This window comes from Bos grunniens, chromosome 11 (genome assembly GCF_055505025.1).
Source record: "Bos grunniens cultivar Pamir isolate PY7600 chromosome 11, Bosgru_T2T1.0, whole genome shotgun sequence".
Classification (NCBI taxonomy): domain Eukaryota; kingdom Metazoa; phylum Chordata; class Mammalia; order Artiodactyla; family Bovidae; genus Bos; species Bos grunniens.
Window position 1 is genome coordinate 81,025,902 of NC_141175.1, and position 23,438 is coordinate 81,049,339.

The 23,438-nt window shown below is 40.5% G+C and overlaps 2 protein-coding genes, 1 long non-coding RNA gene and 1 pseudogene across 12 annotated transcripts in view; 2 read left to right on the forward strand and 2 right to left on the reverse strand.

Annotated features, from left to right (window-relative positions):
* Positions 1-5,380, forward strand: part of PREPL (prolyl endopeptidase like) — a 38,249-nt gene extending 32,869 nt beyond the window's left edge. For all 9 annotated transcript variants that reach the window (XM_086327163.1, XM_086327165.1, XM_086327168.1 and 6 more), the window contains 3 exons: positions 407-530; positions 2,015-2,088; positions 2,437-5,380. In XM_086327163.1, coding sequence (XP_086183289.1) covers positions 407-530; positions 2,015-2,088; positions 2,437-2,526 — 288 coding nt within the window. In that variant the 3' untranslated portion in view covers positions 2,527-5,380. The remainder of the gene's footprint in view (positions 1-406; positions 531-2,014; positions 2,089-2,436) is intronic.
* On the reverse strand, positions 1,411-1,839 carry LOC147363400 (cytochrome c oxidase subunit 7C, mitochondrial pseudogene; annotated as a pseudogene). Its single transcript, XR_015137039.1, has one exon. The product of XR_015137039.1 is annotated as a cytochrome c oxidase subunit 7C, mitochondrial pseudogene (transcript).
* The window catches only part of SLC3A1 (solute carrier family 3 member 1), a 35,282-nt gene continuing 13,254 nt past the window's right edge, over positions 1,411-23,438 (reverse strand). The window contains exons 5-10 of the mRNA XM_086327173.1: positions 17,970-18,089; positions 15,710-15,834; positions 14,215-14,410; positions 10,542-10,709; positions 9,424-9,540; positions 1,411-3,881 (exon numbers count right to left, since the gene is read on the reverse strand). Coding sequence (XP_086183299.1) covers positions 3,441-3,881; positions 9,424-9,540; positions 10,542-10,709; positions 14,215-14,410; positions 15,710-15,834; positions 17,970-18,089 — 1,167 coding nt within the window. The 3' untranslated portion in view covers positions 1,411-3,440. The remainder of the gene's footprint in view (positions 3,882-9,423; positions 9,541-10,541; positions 10,710-14,214; positions 14,411-15,709; positions 15,835-17,969; positions 18,090-23,438) is intronic.
* LOC147363401 (uncharacterized) lies at positions 7,725-13,093 on the forward strand. Its single transcript, XR_015137042.1, has 2 exons — positions 7,725-7,879; positions 13,004-13,093. It is a non-coding gene; the product is annotated as an uncharacterized LOC147363401 (long non-coding RNA).

The window sequence follows — 23,438 nt, forward strand, 5'->3', positions numbered from 1 at the left end:
AGTTGTAATACTATCCTGAAGTGACAGAGAAAATAATTAGAAGGATGTGTATCCAAGGTGAAGCAGGAATTTAGTAAGGCCTTAATATTGTGTCTCCTTATAGTACCCAGACACCTTCCAGCCCCTTCCCTGCTCATACTCCTTGTTTGTTTCCGTTTAATAGCTCAGGAGACTAGATTCGGTAAGATCAAGGTCTCACTAATCAAGAAAAGGTTATTCCAGGTAACAGATAGTCTAGTATTGGGGTGCTGTAGATCTCAAAAATATCAAATGAGGAAAAAAAAAAGTCTATCGCTTAGGGGAAAAAAATAGAGATAATTGTTTTTCATAAACCAAGGCAATTGGTTTTCATAATCCATAAGGAATGGTATCATAAGGAATTCTTTGTACATCTCTTTCCTTTCAGCATTATCCTTCAATTCACATCACAGCATATGAAAATGACGAACGTGTACCTCTGAAAGGAATCGTAAACTATACAGAGAAACTCAAGGAAGCCATCGCAGAGCATACTAAGGACAGCGGGGAAGGTAGGAAGCCAGCGGGGAGCAGGGACTGTCGCTGTCAGGGGGCTGTTCGGAGTGGCGCATCTCATGCTGCAGACCAAATCAGCCACCCAGAATCATAGGCAAATCACTGTTATCCTGTGTTGACTACCCAGCAGAAGCAAATGTAATGACTATAGCTGCCTTGCCTCTTTTTCAAAGGACAGCATTAAAAAGGTAGGCAAGGTACAAAGAAAAAAGTAAATTTATCAAACGTAACTTGGAGGTATAGTATCATACTATATCATACCATTCATTCATTCAACAAAATTAATTGAGCTATTATTCTTGGCATTCTTTAAAGTTTTTGCTCTGGAGCTTCCATGCCCAAAATAGCAGCTCTAATTTTCTCTAGATCTTTCAGTTGTATTAAAGAACTCTTACCTTTTTTTTCCTTGTCAAGACATGGGAACGTCTGGGCTCAAGGTGGAAAGAGCTCACGTATAAGTTTTCACACAGTTGCCTTCTATTCGGTTCCACATCTCACTCACACCCATTGCTATAGCTGGTGTTTCCAAGTCATGGGGCTCTCAGATTCCATAGGACCCATTAGCTTCTTCCTAGGTCACAACCTTCTCCATGTGTCTTTCTATCCACCCTCCTCTGTCTGGGCCTCCTCCCAAATTTCCTGTTTCAGGAATTTGTTTTCTACTGCTCCCCACCCCAACCCACCCCCAACCTCTTCTTGTTAGTGGTGGTGGTGGTGGTTTATGCCTTTCTTCTTCACTGTTATAGAGAAGGGAGTGGCAACCCACTCCAATATTCTTGCCTAGAGAATCCCGTGGACAGAGGAGCCTGGTGGACTGCCGTCTATGGGGTCGCACAGAGTCGGACACGACTGAAGTGACTTAGCAGCAACAGCAGCTTCACTATTATTTTTTTTTTTAATCAAATACATATTTAAGAAACTAATAATGCAATATTACCCAAACAAAATGTAAGCACATGTTCAATTACCATGTTCCATATTTCAGAGAAGAGGCATTAAGGATTTATGCTACAAATTTATTTACAAACATATCTAGGATGCTGAATTCAAGGGATTGATCCTTTTAAGAGACTGCACCTCTTAATATGCTCCTCTTCCTATCTGTCTCATGGATTACTTTTTAAGCAGTTGGTGTCTTACTATAAAGAAAGGTGCAGCAAATCCGGACCCAAAGAACAAAGTCATCATAGCTAGTAATCTCCACTTGTTTTCCACTGAAAATGGTATATTCTTCCCTGGACCCTCCTCATAGCGGCTCCGACGAACCACTGAGGTTGTGAACCTCCGGATGCTCTGCCCCAACATAGCGCTGTTGGACGCTCTACAAAAGATCCAGAGACCGGAGGCGGAAGAAATGGCGGCTGCAAACCTACCGCTCCTTGTCTCACGACTTCACTATTATTTTAATAGAATGCTTGAAAAGGAGAGGGAAAAGGAGAGCCAAAATCCTTCTAATTGTTTCATATGTTAACTCTTTCAGGCTATCAAGTCCCCAATATTATTTTAGATATTCAGCCTGGAGGCAACCATGTGATTGAAGATTCTCACAAAAAGGTATGTTGTCAAGCCCCTCTACGGTGGTAAATCCCCAAGTAGTGATGTACTGTGGTTACACAGGGTTGTGCAGGCTACTTCACCAGGTGTTGGGTCTGTGGCTTAGACTTGGAAGAGGAGAAATGCTGAGTGAGTAAAGAGGACAGGTTCCTGATGAATGAGCTCTGTCAGAGAAAGTAATGGAATCTGTTGTTGGGAGCTTCCACCTCTGTGCCAAATAAAAAAATTCTCTTGGCATAAATTGCTGATTTCATAGTTACATGAAGATGAATAGACAAGGAGAGACCTGGAACACTGGAGTTTTACCACAAAGGCCTTCTGATTTTCTTTTTAATGTGTTTCTTTTAGATTACAGCCCAAATTAAATTCCTGTATGAGGAACTTGGACTTGACAGCACCAGTGTTTTTGATAATCTTAAGAAATATCTAAAATTCTGAAATGCTGCTTTCATTGGGAACTGGAAACACACTGAAGTCTTTCATAGTCATATTTCCAATTATGTTCACAAAAGTGAGTTTTTTAAGTTAGTAAATAATTTTTTAAAAATTTTATTCTCCATCCACATTTGATTTTCATAAACAGCTCACTTGCTTATACCAATGTCTCCACTGAGGCACATGCCCCTTAACCCAGGAAAGTAATTTTCAAACCATGCTGCATAGAAGCACATAGAGAAGGGAGGGAAGGGCTGCTGATAGCAGAAGTCTCCCCTTTCTCCTGTCAGAACAGCTTAGTTTTACTATGATTTTCTTTGAACAGTTTACACATCAAGGTCCTATTTCTGCTAGTGAAAAATTTTAGGCACTCTGGCAATTAAGTCATCCTCCAATTGCTATACCTACATTTTATGGACGAAGGTAACGAACGTGCTTCCCATTAAAATTCATTAGATCTTTCTAATCATCCCTGCTTCCCATTAAAATTCATTAGATCTTTCTAATCATCTGGAGTCCTAGGTGCTCCGATCATCTTTTATTGATGTAATTTCAAAAAGTTACAAGTTCCTGCAAGTGATAATTTTCTTCTAAACATTTTATTATTCTTGAAAAACATTTAATAACCTTCCCTAAAGTAGTTTCACTCAAGTTACAGAAATATATCAGAATTAATGACCATTTGGGACTTCCCTGGAAGTCCAGTGGTCAAGATTCCATGCTCCCAATGCAGGAGGCACAGGTTTGATCCTGGGCCAGAGAACTAAGATCCTACATGCCACATGGTGCAGCCAAAAAAAAAAAGAATTAGTGACCACTCATAAAGTTTACCCAGAGCATGGTGCTCTATGTGAAGTTACTGCAAATGCTTAGACTAGAACGGAATGCCAGTGTCTCCATCTCTTTCGTAGAGGTGCCTAACACAAGCTGTACAGTATATTTAATACCCTGGAATAGCATGCCTGGTTGGAAACAAAACATCTCTCTTTGAAAGCTGTTTGACGATGAAGGAGATTCCTAGTGTTGTATTCAAGGATGAGTCCTTCTCCGCTGGCCAGTGTAACAGCATGCGTGTCCACTTCACGGCCACCGTAGGCAGAATTGGTACTTAACCTTATCCTCACTCTTGTGGGAATATTTGAAATCATTTCCTTTAGATTTAGCACTGATGATTCTCCAAAATTCAGAACCATGAGGAAGATTCTGTTTATCCCATCCAGCTCTCTTGTGTACATGATAGAATGGTTGTAATTCCCCAAGTAGCAAAACCACCCCCTGCCGAGGAGCAGCTCATTGGCATGAAGCAGGCTTAATTCTTGATATAACTTCAGTGCTGATCTGGGCTGAGTCTTTTGGACCTATTTAAAAAAAAAAATAAATTAACATAAATGTTTGATTCTCAGAGTATCAAGAATTATTTCCCAAAAAAACTTGCTTCAATTTTGTCCCTTAAAATAACTACTAAATTGGGGTAGCAAAGAGTCAGTCAGGACTAAGAGACTGAACCGAATAGTTCATTTAGCTGCTAATAGCAACTACAGGTCCAGGGTTTCACCTTGTCTGGGAGTCCTTGCAGAGTGCACAGTTTTTCTGCTACATTTTGGCCACAGCTGATTTGGACATCAAATTTGACTCCACTAAATGTCCATATCTAATTTAATGGATATTTAACTTGCCTAAATAAATCCCTTTATGCTACATTTAACTGGCAGAAAAGCAGCCATCCTGGCCATGGACTCCAAGGACATCTGTTGAATTGGGGTTTCTCTGTTCTCTTTTGTAGAATAATGTGTAGGTTGATGTAACTTCAGGAGATGCTAGTTATGAACAGAGAATTGCAAAAAAGGATGCAGAGCAAAATGCTGTCTAAAGTGAAAGAGATTGAACTACTTTTTTTTTTACCCATAAAAGTAATATATGTCCATTAAGATTGAGGTAAATTTTATAGCTATATAAAACAGACATAATTTAATGTTGTATTTTTCTTTTTTTCTTTAACATTTCAAACATCTTCTGTTATTAAATGTCATTTTAATGGCAGAATAATAATCCAGTTGAATGGTTATACCATACTTAACCATTCCCTTTCATTTTGACATTTGAGTTTCTAATATGCTTCCCCCATATTTGCATTATTTATTTATGACACAAATATCAGAAAGACAATTACTGTGTCAAGGAGTATGTATACTTGATACATAATGCCAGATTTGTCTTCATATAAGCTGTTACCAAGTCAGTGATAACATTCATTCATTATAGTCTTGCCAGTCATGTTGACTTCAGCAGTAGTGGTGGTTATTTGGGGCAGGTGTCTAATGTGTGGTATTATTTAATAAATTTCTGAAAAAAAGTCTATTCTGTGTTTATCAGGTACAGAGGTATTTATGGTACATGTGTATGGTATATGTATATGACTTGTCAACTTACTGTTAACATTTTGTATAGCCTCAGATAATGCATGAAAAAGCATAGTTCAGTGCCACTTACATAAAAAGTGCCCAGTAAGTGTTGTTACTTTGGTCTACTTGATTTACCACTTTCTAGAGGTATGTTCAAGTGTCTCTGTAATTGCGATTTCTTAGTTTCTCTTTGCAGTTCTCAGAGTATTTGTTTTATATATTTTGAAGCTATTAGATGCATAGATTCATGATTTATAGTGGGATGTTCTTTTATCAATTCTTCAAAACTGCCTTTGTCTCATAATGCTTTTCATATTGAATTCTATTTTGTCTGCTATTAAATATTTCCCCACCTGCTTTTTGTAACTTTATTTTTTAAAATAGACAATGCATGCATACAATGTAAAATGCATCTATCAGAATAATATACAAATAAAATGGTTTGCTTCAACCTCTTCCCTGAGCTTTCCATTTTCTCTCCCAGAGATACACTCTTACTGTGTATATATTCTTCCATTTTATGTATCATAGGAAATGTTACATTCTGTACCTGTGCAAACAGAGGTAAACATACCTTTTCCTTCTTTACACAAATAGTGGCATGTCACCATTCTGTAGCCTTTTTTATATTATTATTTAGTAGGTCAGAGGTCGTCTCAGATCAGTCCACTCTGAATATGATTTTAATATGCATTAAAAACTGCATACTTGTCTCTTGTATCGTCGTGAAGTCGCTCAGTCGTGTCCGACTCTTTGTAACCCCGTGGCCTATAGCCCACCAGGCTCCTCCATGCACCAGGAAGTCTGTCTCTTGTATAGATTAACTGTAATTGATTCAGCTGGTTTTCTATTGATAAAATATATAAATCATTTCCAGAGTATTCTGGAAGAGATATCTAGGAATGAAATTACTAAATTAAAAGCTATATGCATTTTTTTGTTTTGAAAGTGATAGTCAGCTGCAATCTTTCTGGGCCCTTTTGTTTTAGCTATGTCTCTTATGTCAGATTTTGTCTTTGTTTTCTAATCCAAGAGTTTTTATCTTTTAATAGGTGAATTTAAGCCATTTATATCTGTGATTACCATATGTTTAGACATAATCCTGTAACCTTATTTCATCTTTTATTTTAATTGCACTATTTTATCTTCTTTCTTTTAGCTTTTTATTGGATCGCTTGGCTTTCTCTATGTACTTTTTTTCCTTCTAATATCCTTTGAAAATTATCATTTATGTCTGTTCTTCTTATGGTTACCCTTAGAACTGTAATGACCATTTAAAAACATTTTTATTAACACAGCAGTGCTGTTCAGTATAACTTCCTGCAGTGCTGAAAGCTCTGTATTTGTGCTGTGCAATGTGGTAGCCACTAGCTACTGAGCACTTGAAAGGTTGCTCGTGTGACACAGGAACTGAACTTGTAATTCTGTCTAATTTTAGTTATCACAGTGATTGGTGGTTACTGGACAGCTCAACTCTAGAGTGCGTTACACTGTCTCCATCCTTCTAAAGTGCATTGGCTCCCACTCATGTGTGCTCACTCACTCGTGCTCACACGCAGCCCTGCCCTGCCACTACTTCCCATATAGAAATAGATCACTAGCATTTTTACTCCAGGAGACCTTATTTTACATTATATATCAAAAAGTATTCATCCTTAAATTTTGCTGATTCCTTTCCTCACTATATTTTATCATCATATCTTCCTTTTAGATTCCTTTAGGTTTTGTTGGAGTCCCCAATTTCTCTTTCAGGAACTGGCTATACATGGTAAAAATTTCTGTCCTTGTTTTTCCATTTTTGCTCTTGAATGCCAGTTGAAATGGATATAGGATTCTTGGTTTAGAATCAAGTTTCCATTACAACTGTGAAGGGAACGTTCTAATGTGTTTTAGTATCCGGTTGAGAAAGCTGATGCCAGTTCAATTTTTAGTCCTTTTCTCAGGCAATCTGTTTTCAAGTCTGATTTCTTTCTATGTATTTTTATGGTTTTCTCTTTATTCCTCTCTGTTCTTTTCTAGAACTCACTTTTTGGTATATGTTGGAATTCCTAGATTTATTCTCCACATATCAAAAATGTCCTCTCTACACTGTTAACTTCTTTGCCTTTTTTTTTTTTCATTTCCCTTGGAATATCAATATCTTTGTAACTAGTTCTAACAACTCTTTTATGACTAAGGATGTTAATCATTTACAAATAAATACTATCTTTTATTGCCATCCATTTGCCATCATTTCATTTATGGTGTTTTATATTTTGGTTGTGTATTAAAATAGTCATGTTGTGTTTAAAAAAAAACTTCTTTGCCTTTCTATAGTACACCCTGGGATAAAATCTTGTGTCAGTTTTCCAGCACAGTAATTAGAATCTCTATTTTATTGTTTATTTTGACAATATTTTTACATTTCTAACATATCAAATCACTTCCTTAAGAGAGTTAAGGGACTACACAAAATAACCTACCAGGGAAGGGGCAATTTTATTAGTAATGAAGTCTTATGTCATTATTTTCTTTGCTTGCTTCAGTGTTTTCTTAGTGCCTCTCACAGTCTTAATTGTTCTCAAATGTAGTGTGATTTTTGGTGATTCATTTACTTTTGTATTTGATACTCCATGTTTGCCTGTCTTCAGTTGCCTGTCTCTGGTAACTGCAATGTGGAGAAGGAGATGGCACCCCACTCCAGTACTCTTGCCTGGAAAATCCCACGGACAGAGGAGCCTGGTGGGCTGCAGTCCATGGAGTCACTAAGAGTCGGACACGACTGAGCGACTTCACCTTGACTTTTCACTTTCACGCATTGGAGAAGGAAATGGCGACCCACTCCAGTGTTCTTGCCTGGAGAATCCCAGGGACGGGGGAGCCTGGTGGGCTGCCGTCCATGGGGTCGCACAGAGTCGGACACAACTGAAGCGACTTAGCAGAAGCAGCAGTAACTGCAAAAAACCACGTTGGAGGTAGGTCTGGTTTGTCTTTGGGAGTGTGGGGGTTCTTTTCCTGCTTAATAGTAATCAAACCTAGGGTCCTGCCCTCCTTTCAAGGCCTCTGTGAATTGAGGAGTAAAAGTGCTTATTTCTGAGATCACTCCTCAGTGAATCCTCCCAGGGACATCACTTGAACTGTCTCTTCTGCTGCTGCTTTTCTTTCTTCTGTGCTTGTAGAAGTTTAACGCTATCTCAGGCTTTGCTCTACTCATTTATCGAAAGTCTGATGACCAATCAGGCCCTGGGTTTTTCTCCTCAGGCAGGTTCTTGGGCAGCCAGTTACGGCGGTGCAGGAACATTCCTGTAGTGCTCTCACCTGTACCCGTCAGTGCTGTTTGCTCCTGAGTAATATTTTGCCTGGTTTCTGTGCTCTTGTTTCTCTGTAATCTTAATTTTACTTTCTGTCTTCTATAAATTAAATTCTCACCTTATTCTAGGGCTCTTATGGAGGTGTTTCATTAAAATGGCATTCCCTGAGACTTTTGGTCACCTTGATTATGATATAGCATCACCCCAAGCATGACTCATGATCATTTTAAAGACTTGACTAATCTGACCATTAATGTAATTTGCCTTTACGTTTTCCCATCTGTGCTGGTGTACATTTTTACATAAGATTTCTTACATATCAAATTGGCCTATGGGAGTATTCTGGACATTTGGACATAGTGAAAATCAGTAAGTATACTTAATCCAAAACACAAATGTTAAAATACAGATTTTGTGTCTCACGGACCTACCTACAAAGTTATCCCTGAGGTGCTTGGAGCCGTAAGTTGTGGGAACAGGAGGGTTTACTTGAAGTTCTATGTCAGAATAATCTGGGGAGTGTTTTCAAAATACTTAGTAGATGCTATAAAACTTGTATCCTCATATGATGCCGATAATTTCTCTTCCACTGAAGTAGTTTAGAGTGTGTTTTCCCATAAAAACACCTGAACCTATTTCACATTTTTCTGATCTGAGGAAATGTCTTTGGCTCTTTGCTGGAATTAATGCATTCCTGTTTAAGAAATTTGTTTGCTGAACTTGGCAGATTCAATCACCATGAGAACAGAAAACAGTAAAGGCAAAAGCTGGAGGGTACGCTTTTCCAGAGCAGCTACTTCTAGGGATAATTTACGTCTTTAGTTTCTGTAGGTAAACAGCCTTGCTCTCAAGAATCTTACCCTAGATTGATTGATCTACTTTCCTTCCTTCCTTTGGAGAGACAGGAAAGGAGAAAGGATAGCTGGCTTGCTTAAAGACCTCCATAAAATGTCCTTAATATTTCATACCTCAGAATCATTCCAAGGATGAGTTGTAACTATTCTGATAATGCTTGTGCACCACTTCATATTTTCACAAAAACATGACTTGCAAACTCCTTAAAAATGAAAACTACAAAAGAAGCCTATGTGATTGATTTAAAGAACACCAGTTAAGGTTTTGGACAACTCAAGGTGAATGTATGTTGTCAACAACAGAAACTCATTTCCTGTTTCTGGAGTCAGCATAAAATTTTCATGGATACTTACATCAACATTCACAGTATGGTAGTCTGAACTGGTGGGTAACCAGGTATGATTGCCTTCAGAAAAACCAGCATTTGAGCTATTGTCCCACTGCATTGGTGACTTTGAGAAAAGAGTACCCTATATCAAGACCATAAAGAAAAAAACAGTTATCTGGTTATTAAAAGGAATGTAATTTGGCCATGATTTATTAGTAATAAGTATTTAGTTCCCTAATTTCTCAGCTAGTACTCAAATTCATTAGCATTCATAAGGAAAAGGCTTTAACATTCAGTACTTAAAACCAGCTTTACACTTTATTGGAAAACAGTTAAGGACATCTTGAGTGTGAATAAACTACTAACTGAACATCAGTACATGCTTGGAATCTTCGCTGGTTTTCCCTAAAATTGAATAATGTCGGATTTCAAAACGTGCCATTTACAGACTCATCTGCTGTGATACAGCAATGATGGCTTCAAGTATACAGCCATGTACAAGTAAGCCTAGATTATGTCCTTTTTAACCTGGTTATTGCATGAGTACACACAAAAATTTAGGGGCTTAAATAGAAACGGTTTCATTTGGACCAAATATTAGGGAAATTGGATCTCACAATTTAAAGCTAACCATACAAATTACAGGTTCAAGATCATTTATCTGCTTAGCAACATAATTGTGAAATCCATAGCCTCAAACGAAAAGAAAATTTAAACTACTCAGGCCTAAGGTTGTACATAACATTTGTTAACATAAAAGGAAGACTCTTTGTGCTATGGCCAAGCCAGATCTAGCAATACAGACAAGCACTATAATTGGTGTTCTTAACTCCATGTTTCAGGTAGAAGGCAATGAATAATATTCCAAACTCAAAACAGGGCTTCTTAAATCTTAGTTCGCCTGAGAATTGGCTAGAAAATATCTTCGAAATGCAGATGCTGGGCTCTACGGGAAAAACTCACTTGTGTGGCTCAGGGAGCAGCATTTCTGACAAGCTCTCCAATCAAGAAAGCTGAAAAATTATCACTGCCTAACAGTAAGAAACAAAAGCTAAGTAATCATGATTTTGGTAGCAGAAGAGTAAATTCTTTGATCTGGCAAAAAAATGAGGTACAGTGCTTGGTTAAGTTATATTAACTTACAGCATCATAGGTTTCGTTGAGATTTGCAGCTAAAATGTTTCTCATTCCTATTTCTTCCCCATAGTAAGTTATGGGAGTTCCAGGCAGTGTGAAAACAAGCATGTTCATGATGTTGACATATTTCTCTCCCAGACGAGAAGTCAGCCGGACACTGTCTGGTCCACCAGTCTGAAAGGCAGATACTTTTTTTTTTTTAAGTGCTCTATATAGAGTTATCTCGAAGATTTACCGTTTCACAAAAAGTTCACCAGGCAGAAAAACATGGTTAACCATGGGTACCTTGTATCAGCAAACATGAATTTGAGCCCTAACCCTGCTCCTTGGCTGTAAAATTGTGATCAACAAGATGATGGTAACCCTTTACTTCACGATGGAACTGCCAATAAGATGTAATTTATGAGAGTACCTATTAATATTTTCACACATTTGGATAAGAGAATACTAACAGGAAAGGAAATATGTTTCCCCCTGAGGAGGAACAGGTGGAGGGACAGGGGTGAGAGGGGGAAGGACGGGTGGGACGGGGAGGGACCGGGGTGGGACGGGGAGGGACAGGGGTGAGATGGGGAGGGACGGAGTGGATCGGGGAGGGACAGGGGTGAGACGGGGAGGGACGGGGGTGGGACAGAGGTAGGGGGGAAGAACAGGGGTGAGAGGGGGAGGGATGGGGTGAGACGGAGGGACGGGGGTGAGAAGAAGCCTTCTGATGTGTCCCTGTATATGTGTGAGATTTTTGAACTTTTCAAAAGAAATTTAAAAAGTTAAATCAACTTTTATTTTTAAAATATAAGAAAATTTTTACAGGGTTTTCTATTTAATATATTTCTTTGTTGGTGGTTTAGTCACTAAGTCATTTCTGACTCTTGCAACAGTCTATGACTGTAGCCCACGAGGATCCTCTGTTCATGGGATTTCCCAGGCAAGAATACTGAAGTGCGTTGCCATTTCCTTCTCCAAGGGGATCTTCTGGACCCAGGGTCTGAACCCGGGTCTCCTGCCTTGCAGGTGGACTCTACCAACTGAGCCCCCAGGGAAGGCCCATTTCTTTGTTAAATGTTCTAATTACACGTTTTAACAAATCTTTGCATAAACCACAACTCAAATCTCGTGCGTAAGTCAAGCATGGCACTTGCTGTCTACAAGTACTTTCACACCTACGTTATATTTTATTTAGCCCTTCACTGCAGTCCTGTTGGGTACTGTTACCTCCATTTCACAAATGATGACACAGGCTCTGAGAAGCTGCATCATTTATTCAGGTCAGGGTTATAGCACAAAACCAGCCTTTGAACTTGAGTCTAAAAATAGGAACTTAGTCGTTATAATTCAGCAAAAAAAGGAAGTTTGCCTTTTTTTTTTTCTTTAGATCTACTAAAACTCTCTTTACAATTACCTTTCTGTAGACCATTGTAAAGTATTTTTCTTTTTTTATGGCCAGAAAACTAGGTTACTAATTTTAGGGGTACTCTTTCTGCCCGCTTCTGATGTCTATGTCCGAAGCTTTCTCTATCTCCTTTATATTTTAATAAAACTTTATTACACAAAAGCTCTGAGCGGTCAAGCCTCGTCTCTGGCCCCGGATTGAATTGTTCTCCTCTAGAGGCCAAGAATCCCAGTGTCTTTAGGTGGTTCAACAACAACCTTTCATCTTGGGGGCTTATCCGGGACTCATCAGGACAAGATGGGAGCTAAGAATTCCAGCCTCACTCCTTTGCACACCTGGTCTTCCTATGTGATACTGCATGGCCACAGTATCACATAGGATGGTGAACGGTGGCCGGTTGGAAGGTCTCTTAAGTATAATACTGTTTTACAATTAGACCGGTTCTGCTCAGACGGTAAAGCGTCTGCCTACAATGTGGGAGACCCAGGTTCGATCCCTGGGTCAGGAAGATCCCCCGGTGAAGGAAATGGCAACCCACTCCAGTACTCTTGCCTGGAAAATCCCATGGACTGAGGAGCCTGGTAGGCTATAGTCCATGGGGTCGCAAAGAGTCGGACACGATTGAGCGACTTCACTTCACTTCGCTACTGTTCATTCTTTTCATTATCACAAAAGCATCTGACAAGGAACTCTGTGATTTCTCAAGTCTTCTGGACCTAGAACACTTTGCCTTTTTCAGAACTGAAATCAAGATCAGCAATGTGCAGAGATCAGGGCCTCTCACAGGCCAGTGATATCTGAGACTTTCAGCATATGAAAAAACCAAGTGCTAAAACTCCATTATAAAATTTGTATAGGGGGGCACTTCTGGAATGGTGGAGTAAGGACCACCAAAATCTCTAACATGAAAGCAAGGAGAATGCTGGCCAAAAAAAAAAAAATCTACTTTTTAGGAATTTGAAAATGAAAGGCTTACAAGCAATCCAAGGAGTATTCAAGAAGAACAGCTGGGTCTCAGTAAGAATAGTTAAGATTTGTGTCATTTTAACTGGCCCTAATCTCATGTCCTTCCCCTCAGGTTCAAGACAGCCTTGAAAACCAACAGTAACTGTAAAATTCAACAGCCTAGTAAGCTCTGGAGGACCAGAATAAAGTTCATCAAAAGCTCCATCTCTAAAGAACTGTCACTATTTAACCTTTTCAGCAGCTCACTTTTGGATGGGTTTTTTTTCTTTATCTGCTCTGACTCAGAGCTGAGTATGCAAATCATCTTATCCGGAAGGCATATGCCAAAAACAATTGATTACTTGCCAGAGGTGGGGTTACCAACCTGGGCCAGAGACTGACCAGAAAAACTTAAAAGTTGGAAATGAGATGACCGTAATAGGCTTTGAAAGACTCTGACGTTTTCCTGGAATCTAGTAGCCTGCACACATGCACAGGTGCCCAGGGAAACTCTAATCTCTCCCTGTTGGCCAACCCTGAAGCTCTTGCTAGAGGAGAGTAGAGACCAAGGCAAAGTTGTAAGCTGCCTGCAGGAGTGTTGAAAGCATCCCTCCCTCCCCCACTCCACTAACAGCCCCTCAGCGAATGCTGGGAGACACTGGTTCAAGGTTTCTAAGGAATCTTAACAATCATTAGTGACCAAGCAGAGACTTCAGTGGCCGCACACGACAAATAATACAGATTTTTACAGAATTAATCCACAAAAGTCAATGAAGAAACAAACACTGGGGAAGGGGAGAATGTGATTTTCAAAATCTCTACATTCAAACATCCAGTTTTCAACAACCAATAAAAGAATACAAGACGTGCAAAGAACCAGGGAGGTATGGCCTTAGTGGATAATGACTTCAACTCCACTCGTATACGTGTGTTCAAAAATGTAAACCATATCTACATTACCATATCTCATACTTAAAAGTATGAGAACAATGCTTTATCAGATAGATACTGTCAATAAAGAGAAGTCATGAAAATGAACCAAATCGAAATTTTAGTTGATAAGTACAATAAGTGAAAAGTTCACTGGAAGGGCTAGACAGATTTGAACTAGTCAAGGAGTCAGCAAATGGGACAGATCGGTTGAGATTATCTGATCTGAGAACAGAAGGAAAAGAGTGAAGAATGACAAGAACCTGATCAGGAGCTGGGATGGGCCCAGCTCACTAAACCATCACAAACTGAGGGGAAGGGGAAGGTCACTTACAGACACGTGCCCCTTGTTTCAGAGCTGACTTTGCAGTGAGCGCACCAGCACCCTATGCTGAGCTGGGCATAAGGACTTACCATCCAATTAGGCCATTTTCCTTCTGGCATGTTTTCCATCCAGGATGTGATAACCTCAGACACACTGTTGCCAGAAGGCTTGTCTAGTTTACTGAGGTAACTGTTGAAGGGAAAATCTGCTTCTTGGATAAAAGGCAACCCATAGTATACCATGGTCTTGGTGATGCTCTCTCCATGGGCTTCAGTCCCCATGAACCTGTAAGAGAAGTACAGTGTCGTCAGGGTCTGTGAGGAGACTGGGAAAGCGCTTCACAGCTGCTATCCTCATGGACAGGATGGGAATGAATGCATGCTACTTGACCACGTCAGCTAGGGCTTACTAAGGAAGCAGAATCAAGCCGACGCACAGAAATGGCACGCTGGGTCAACTGGCAATTTCTCAACACATTAAACCGAGAGACTAGCCCAATACTGAGTCATGTCTAAAAGAAACACATTTGGATCTCAGTCAATACCGTTCTTTGCTTTCTAAATCTAAACGAAACTCAGTAACTTCCAGGAAGACTTTTCTGTAGTAATTCTCATCACTACACTTGGAACATACAGTACATGCCTGCATATAAGGTGAAGGCGGCTCACCCAAGAAACTTCCCCTTGTGTCTGAATCTCCGTAAAGTCTCACTTTATTATTGGGGTGCACTATCAGTTGCTGGAAAGCAGACACTCTTCAGGGAACACATATTTGCCTGAAATGACCCACATCAATGCTGGCTTTAGCTGTTGGAGACATTACATTGAATGGATAAGTATACAGTATCCGGAGCTGGGGTGTTTCAGTTCCAATCTCATCTCTGTGATCACTGCCTGGGTGACCATTACCTGTATGCCCAGAGTCTCAGTCTCCTCATCTGTAAAACGGGGACAGTTATCAGAGAACCTACTTCAAGAAGAAGTTTCTTGAATTCCTTTTCCATTGATTCTGTTGGGTAATCAATATAAACACTACAAGAGTTAAGTTCACTGAGTGTTTATTATGTGCCAGGCATCGTTTTAAGTGCTTCACAGACATCTCATGTAATCTCACAACCTTATATGGCTGTCAGTTAGCACTTTTTAGTTGATGAGAAAACTGAGACTTAGGTTAACTAACCTTATGCCAGCTCAAGGTGGCATAGCTCTTATGCCTGAGGACTCCACCTCAGCCCCACCTGATTCCAAAGTTGTGTTCCTAACCATTGTGATCTATTAACAGCTTAGCTGGAACATTTGCATGCTAACAGGGCAAATAATAAATAATAAAGACTAAGATAATATATTATATTTTTAATTAATTTTCACAAAGTTCCTAATAAATACATATTGTGACTAGCATCGTTTTACAAAAGAGGAAACTAAATCAGCAAACTTCAGCAACATGAGAGACTATACCAGGCCCTAGCGTAATCGAGTTATAATGCACTGTAATTATACGGTTTGTTAAATTATAACTGGAACCTCTTGAGGATGCGTGATTGTGAGGGATAAAGTGCAGATCACACGCTGTGCCTGTGGTTACCTGTATCGCCCTGGCTCCCTGCTGTATTGATTCATGGTCTGCCGGAAGCTGCGGACAATGTCGTGCATTCCCACCTGTGTGGTGGTGAAGTCATGGTGCAGCTGCGAGTAGTGAGTGACCATGTCCTTTGAAAACAGGACAGCATGGTTACCATAATGTCACATGTCAAATGCCCATAGCGGCCTCGTGTGGACTGTCTTCAAAGGACTCAGACCAAAACACACATGCTTAAAGATGGTCCTAAGGCATCCACTGCTCAAGGGATTTTGTTCACGGAGAACACTCAATATTATTAGTGTTTCATTTTTTGCTTAACTTATTAACTGTAAATCTAGTAAACAAGTTAAATTTTACCAAACAGCTAAACATTGATTACAAATGTATTTAACAAAATCCTCCTAAACATTTTATTGTCCCAAATGCTCCACATTTTTAAAGGCAAACAAAAGAAATTATCTTAATGATTAGAGTACATTATTACATTTGTACTTTATCTGCTCACAAAATTATTAATACCATGCATTTAAATTTGGTTTTTTACCACTTTTGTCCTTTATTCTTATAGTTATACTTTCTTGGGGTTTCAATAATTTTTCCTGATACTGATTTTGTGCTTTTCAAGGGTTACAATAATCTTCTAGAATCAAAGTAAAAGATTACGTCTCATACAAGCTCAGGTTATAAGTCCTGGGTTAGGACATGGACAGGCTAGACAGTCCATGAGTTGCCATCCATTCAGTGGACCCCTTTTTTATAAGTGATTTTCTCTTGCTAGATCAAGTGAAGTTTTTTGAAATCTCCAATATCTTTGGAAGTTACATGTACTTTAAGTTTTTCTTGGGTAGTACACAAAATCCATTGTTCTGGTCATTTGTCTTCAGTGGAAGCATGTGCCTATCTTCCGACATATTATAATTAGCAAGGTTATTCTGGAATTTCTTCTCCAAGTATAAATGCTTCTCTTTGGGACAGCTGGCTAACATACAACCTTTTTTTCTCCTTCAGTTTTCCTTTCTACTGGAAATCAGATGTGAAAAAAAAAATGGCTTAATCATAACCTTGGTTCATGACATGGTCTCATAATTAGCCCATGAATGGCCAGCTTCCCTTTATTACTCAGATAAGATTATCACGTTGATAACCATATGAATTTAATTTTACTTTCTAAAAAGGGCATCATGTTATACATAATTTAGATTTTTTTTGCTACACATTATATCACTAAGATTGACCCATTTTGCTGTGTGTCACTATTAATTCATTTATACATGGACTTCCCTGGTGGCTCAGACGGTAAAGCGTCTGTCTACAATGCGGGAGACCCGGGTTTGAGCTCTGGGTTGGGAAGATCCCCTGGAGACAGAAATGGCAATCCACTCCAGTACTATTGCCTGGAAAATCCCACGGACAGAGGAGCCTGGTAGGCTACAGTCTATGGGGTCGCAAAGAGTCGGACACATTTTTACATACTCTTGTATAAATATACTAGTCTTTTATTTTGAAATGCATTTTGGGACTGCTATCTACTTGCCACTGAAAACAGCCTGACTGTAGCATGGTGGTCAACTACAGGGGTGAGAGTGGCATGTGATTATTACTGTGTCTCATGTGTGACGTGGGAGGGGGAAAGGTTGAGACCCACTGGTGTGAAAGCACGAAAAGCCCAAATCCTATTGCAGATAGCTTTGGTTGGTAATCCCATTTATCACCTGTGTCACCCTGATGAATTAATTCCTCTAAGATTTGCTAAATGGGGATCATGAAACCTCACAAGATGTTGAGAGAGCTAAACGGAAAGAGCACATAGCATACAACTGATGCTCAGCAAGTGTTATTTCCTTTCCCTTCTGCTTACATGTGGCTTTAATGACTGCAAAAGCACCTGGGGAATTTAAGCACCTCCCTTGAGCTTGAGTGAGTGACAGAAATCACAGAGTTATGGCCCTTGGTGGAGTCCACAACTGTCCATGCCCTCAGAAAGTGATCTGTAAAGATCACTCTGGAGGGAACCAGTAGAAGGAAATATCTAGTCGCATGCATTTGAAACTCCTGTGTTTCCTAAAGAAAATGATTCAAAGCACTTAGGCAGAACAGAACTCACCTCTGGTAAGTGGTGTCTCAGGCTAAAAAAAAAAAAATACTCTGATAACATTTTCAGAAAAGAAAAAAATATAAATAAGTATATATTTATAAATATATACTTATTTTATAATATATATTAAAACCATGTATACATATATTAATATGTTTAAAACTTTACCGGGATTTGGGTCTTATTCACTTGGGCCTCATCTCTCAGATGCTTTGCTTCTAGAAGAAATGGAAGAGCATCGAAACTAAAGCCATCAACACCCTTTGAGAGCCAGAACTGTATAATTTCCTAAACAGGAAGAAGCAAAAACGCTTGATTATATCAACAACACATTGTTGTCACAAGGTTTAATAAAAGTCTTGTCTGTTAGTGACTTTCCATCATAAAACAGTCACCTCCACATATAAAAGTATCTATTTAGCACAGCAGTGTCTGAGCCTCATGAACTTTGGAATAACTGTATTTATGGGCTCCTGAGATGGCTGGATGGCATCACTGACTCGATGGACGTGAGTCTCAGTGAACTCCGGGAGTTGGTGATGGACAGGGAGGCCTGGTGTGCTGCGATTCATGGGGTCACAAAGAGACAGACACGACTGAGCAACTGATCTGATCTGATCTGATTCTTCCCTCATATTTGAATTCAGAATGTTACATATGTAACTGATGCTATGAGCATGTTCCCAAAGTTTAGACTCCACTGGAAATGAAAGAATAAAACCACAATGAAACATAGGACTCAGGAGACACTGAAACCACAATGAAAGATAGTACTCAGGAGACACCAGATACATACATAGCTTATCTCCACCATGCTCCGTTCCTTAGAAGTCACTCCAGACTGACAGAAAATAACCAATTAAGCAGCCAGTCATGAAGGCTGTTCCACCAGACTGGGGCATTTTGGAGGGAAAGACTGCAGCTTTCATGTCTGCTTCCCTTGCCACTGACCCAGCAGTTGTTATTCAGTGAACCAGTCGAGGAATGAAAGAATCAACTCCAAATGAGTCAAAGATGGTGTGATACTGTTGGGACATCAAAGAAGTACAGCCAGTTCGCTGGCTTCGAGGCATCTACACAGTAGCTGGGGACATGTGAGAGGGTTACCTAACACAAGGCAGGACACGGTTCAGCATCATGAGAGCAGCTTCCTCGGTCTGCATGACTGTTGGAGCTCCAAGAAGATCTAAGTTAACATGGGTGGGCACAGTCATATGTTTCCTGCCTTCGGGCAAGGAAAAGCTAGAGCTTGGCTTGAGATACCATCAGAGAGTAAGCCTAGAAGAACATTCGGGACTGTTTTGGGACAGCATGAGTCAAGCATGGAGGCAGAGGATGACTTGGCCTGTATGGGGACAGTTAAGAAGACCAGTGACCTTGAAAAGCAGAGGGCCTGGTCTCAGTTCCCCTCCCCCTGCCAACCCCTCCCAGCTGGGCCGACGCCTGCACTCACCGAAAGACACCCTTCTGCAAAGGAACAACAGCTCTCCCTGTTCTCCTTTCAGCTCAATCCTTGCCAAAGGGAAGTTTCTACAGGAATGTGTACATCATATTTGGAGAAGGAAATGGCAACCCACTCCATCACATTAGAGCAGAACCACCTGTAACTTAAGGTACTGGAGTGAAGAAGCCAGTTTTCACCTAGTGAGGGGAACAGAGCTATAGACCTCAAATAAGGACTGTCCCCAAAATCACTTGCTAGATTCAAAGTGTCTTTCTTGTATCTACATGGGCATATGGGGCCTCTTGAGGCTGCAGGTCAAGGCTCCCAAAGGTTTCTCTAGGCTGAATGCAAGGCTGATGTCAGTCCGTTTAAGGTGAAATTTTGAATGGCAAAGCTTAAACAAATTTTTCGAATCTAAGAACAGACTCTGCTGCTGACAAGCCTCATTTTGAACATAGCTGACCCAAGTGCCCTTAAGCTGGCCCTACCCAGTGGAATTTCTCTTTGGGGTACAAGACCCACAAATCTATTCTTAGTAGCATCCTTCTTCACAAATTCATTCATTCAGTAAGTATTTGGGTTCCAGCTAGGGACCAAGCACTTAGCTATAGGCCTTGGAACTAGAACCACATGCAAAATACAACACAACCCAGACACAATCCTAGGTCTCATGGTTTTTTTTTAAGAATCCTCAGCTAGACAAATATTAATGCAAAAATACTGAAGTCACAGACACGATAAAGCTTTCAAAGAGAGGAGCATGGTAACACAAGGGTGACACAGCAGGACTTGCCAGGGAGGTCAGTGCAGCAGGATGGCAGGAAGTGAAGGCAGTTAAGATTCAGTTAGAGAAGCCCCAGATAGGAAGGCACCTCATTCATAGAACAGGATCCATAGTGGCTCTAAGGACCCACTTAGCATGAAGCTAACCAGGCTTAAGTTTTAAGACCCTTCACTGCATGGCCTCCCTTTCTACTTACATTCATTTTTCATTCTAAATAACCACGTTTTTTTTCCCGTACCTAATTTTATACTCTTTTTATTTTAAAAAAGCCCCCAAGTTTGGAGGATGGATACATGTATATGTATGGGTGAATTCCTTCACTGTTCACCTGAAACTATTAAGATATTGTTAATCAGCTATACTCCAATATGAAATAAAAAGTTTAAACTTTAAAAAAAGCCCCTGGTTTTTATAACCTTCAGATCCCGTACAACCGGGGTCCACCCCTAGGTGGCGCTGTTCTTAACAAGAGAGAACAACGGAAGAGAATCGGGGTGGGGCACAAATAACTAATCCACTCAAGCGGACTCTGACAAGAATGTAGAAAACATTAAACGCCATGCGGTTGTAAACATTAAGCTTTGGAGCACTAATTTCCGAGAATAAAGCTTCTTGAGGTCCTCATTCACTTTGGGGATCGCAGCATTGCTAGCTACCGAGCCAACATTAGAGAATGAGAAACACGGACCTCAGCATAGGCATATGGCCCTGGCAGGGATTTTCACTGTAGTCTGGTAAGAGATGTTATCATTGTTTGATAAGACAAAACTAAAAAAGCCGGATGCTTGTTTTTGAGAGTCTTTTTTAAAATTTTTTATTAAACTTTTTATTTTATACTGGAGTATAGTGAATTAATAATGCTAGGATCATTTCCGGTGGACGCAAAGAGATTCAGCTATACATATACATGTATCCATTTTGAGAGGCATTTTACATGCTGAGGTCTTCACCCACATAATCTAAAATTTGCTAAATGGCTCTTGAAAAATATTTTCATTGTGCTATTTATTCTCAACCAGGTAAAAAAAGAGAATTCCAGATTTTAATGGTTAAGTATAAGTTCAGTCACTCAGTCCTGCCCAACTCTTTGCGACCCCATGAATTGCAGCACGCCAGGCCTCCCTGTCCATCACCAACTCCCGGAGTTCACCCAGACTCACATCCATCGAGTCAGTGATGCCATCCAGCCATCTCATCCTCTGTTGTCCCCTTCTCCTCCTGCCCCCAATCCCTCCCAGCATCAGAGTCTTTTCCAATGAGTCAACCCTTCGCATGAGGTGGCCAAAGTACTGGAGTAGTTTCAGCTTTAGCATCAGTCCTTCCAAAGAAATCTCAGGGCTGATCTCCTTCAGAATGGACTGGTTGGATCTCCTTGGTTAACCATCGCTTTATGCCAATTAAGCTCCCCTAGTGTGCCGGATGCAGAAATGGGCATGGAGCCTAGTTCCCCAGGTCTGGGTGACCCATGTAGGGACCATGGGACTCTAGGGACAGTACACTGTGTCTCCAATTTCTAACTAACTCCCATGACATCACGCAGCCCTGGTTTTTCCACCAGACATGTCTACATTCTTTTCTCGTTAAACAACTTGCTCCTCTGAGTGAAGAAGGAATCAGTTCAAAACCTTGAGGCAAATCTTTCCTTTTGAGGTGACTGACATTACTGGATCCACTTAAGTAAAATGAAAGGTTTGGGACAAAGAAAGGCTCTGCTGTTACACGTGATGATATGCAAGACATCCTCTTGATAATGACATATACCCCAGGTCATCCGTCTCGAGAAAGAATGAGAAAGCATAGGATATTTCAGAAAGACAGAGAGAAAACCATATCCTCTGCTTACAAGCAAGGAAGGCAAACCAGCCCTACTGGTCTTTAGAAATCTGGGTAAAATTCTCTGCTGACTCTTCCAGAAGCAGGACATAGATCACAGCCTCCAGAATCTGACCCATAAGGGACCGTCCCATCTCCCCCACTGTCCAGCTACATGACTTAGGTTATATGCATGACCTCCAAAACCTTGGTTTCTTCATCAATAAAATAATACCTGCTTTACAGGAATTCTGTGAGGATTAAATGAGGTACTGCTGCCAGAGTCAACTGATGCTTTGGTCTTTGTGCTGTGCTTAGTCGCTTATTCGTGTCTGATTCTTTGCAATCCCATGGACTGTAGCTTGCCAGGCTCCTCTGTCCATGGGATTCTCTAGGCAAGAATACTGGAGTGGATTCCTGTGCCCTCCTCCAGGGGATCTTCCCAACCCAGGGATCAAACCCAGGTCTCCCACATTGCAGGTAGATTCTTTACTGTCTGAGCCACCAGGAAAGCCCAAGAATACTGGAGTGGGTAGCCTATCCCTTCTTCAGGGGAACTTTCCAACCCAGGAATCAAACCCAGGTCTCCTGCATTGCAGGTTAATTCTTTACCAGCTGAGCTACCCAGGAAGCTTATACCTGACCTCTCTGCTGTGTTTGACAACATAGACTAACCCTATCATCTAGAAATACTCACAGGACTTAGATCCAGGATACCACGCTCCTGGTTTGTGACTTCTCTGTCTGCTCAACAGTCCTTTAAATATTCATACTCCTTGGGGCTCCATCTTACACCCTCTGTTCATTTCATTTCACAACAGTATTGACTCATTTATCTATCACTCATTGATTATTTAACAAGTACTTATACCGGCCATTTTTGACACCAGGGACCAGTTTCACAGAAGACAATTTTTCTATGGACAGGGGTTGTGGGTGGGAGGATGGTTTTGGGATGATTCAACCTCATTATACTTATTGTGCATTTTATTTCTGTTATTATTATTACACCAGCTCTACCTCAGATCATCAGGCATTAGATCCTGGAGGCTGGGGACCCCTTACATATATAATAAGCACCACACTATCCTAAGTGCTTTACAAAGGTTAAACCACTTAATCCCCAAACGACTCCACAAGGCATGTACCATTATTGTTCCCATTTTACCATCAGGGGAATTGAGACACAGAGAGATGATGCGTCTTGATCAAGGTCATCCGACAAGTAAGTGGTACACCGTAATTGGAACCGTGTGGTGCCCTTACAGGCTTCCCTGGTGGCTCAGATGGTACTCCATTTGTTAATGTGGCCTTCCTTTACTATAATTATTTTAGTTGGAGGACATGCTACACCTGGCCATCATTGCCACATGACAACAACCCCATCAAGATAAATGACAAATGGCCCTTTGATTCACCTCAGCCAGCGCAGTTCGTTCACTGATATTACCTGCCTGACCTCTGTGGGCACTGTCCACATGGTAACAAGTCCGAGTTTTATCTCTGAACCAGACCTTCCCCTGAGCTCCATGGCATTCTAGCCAGCTACCCACTGAACACCTGGATGTCTCACAGAGAGCTCAAACTCTACACAACT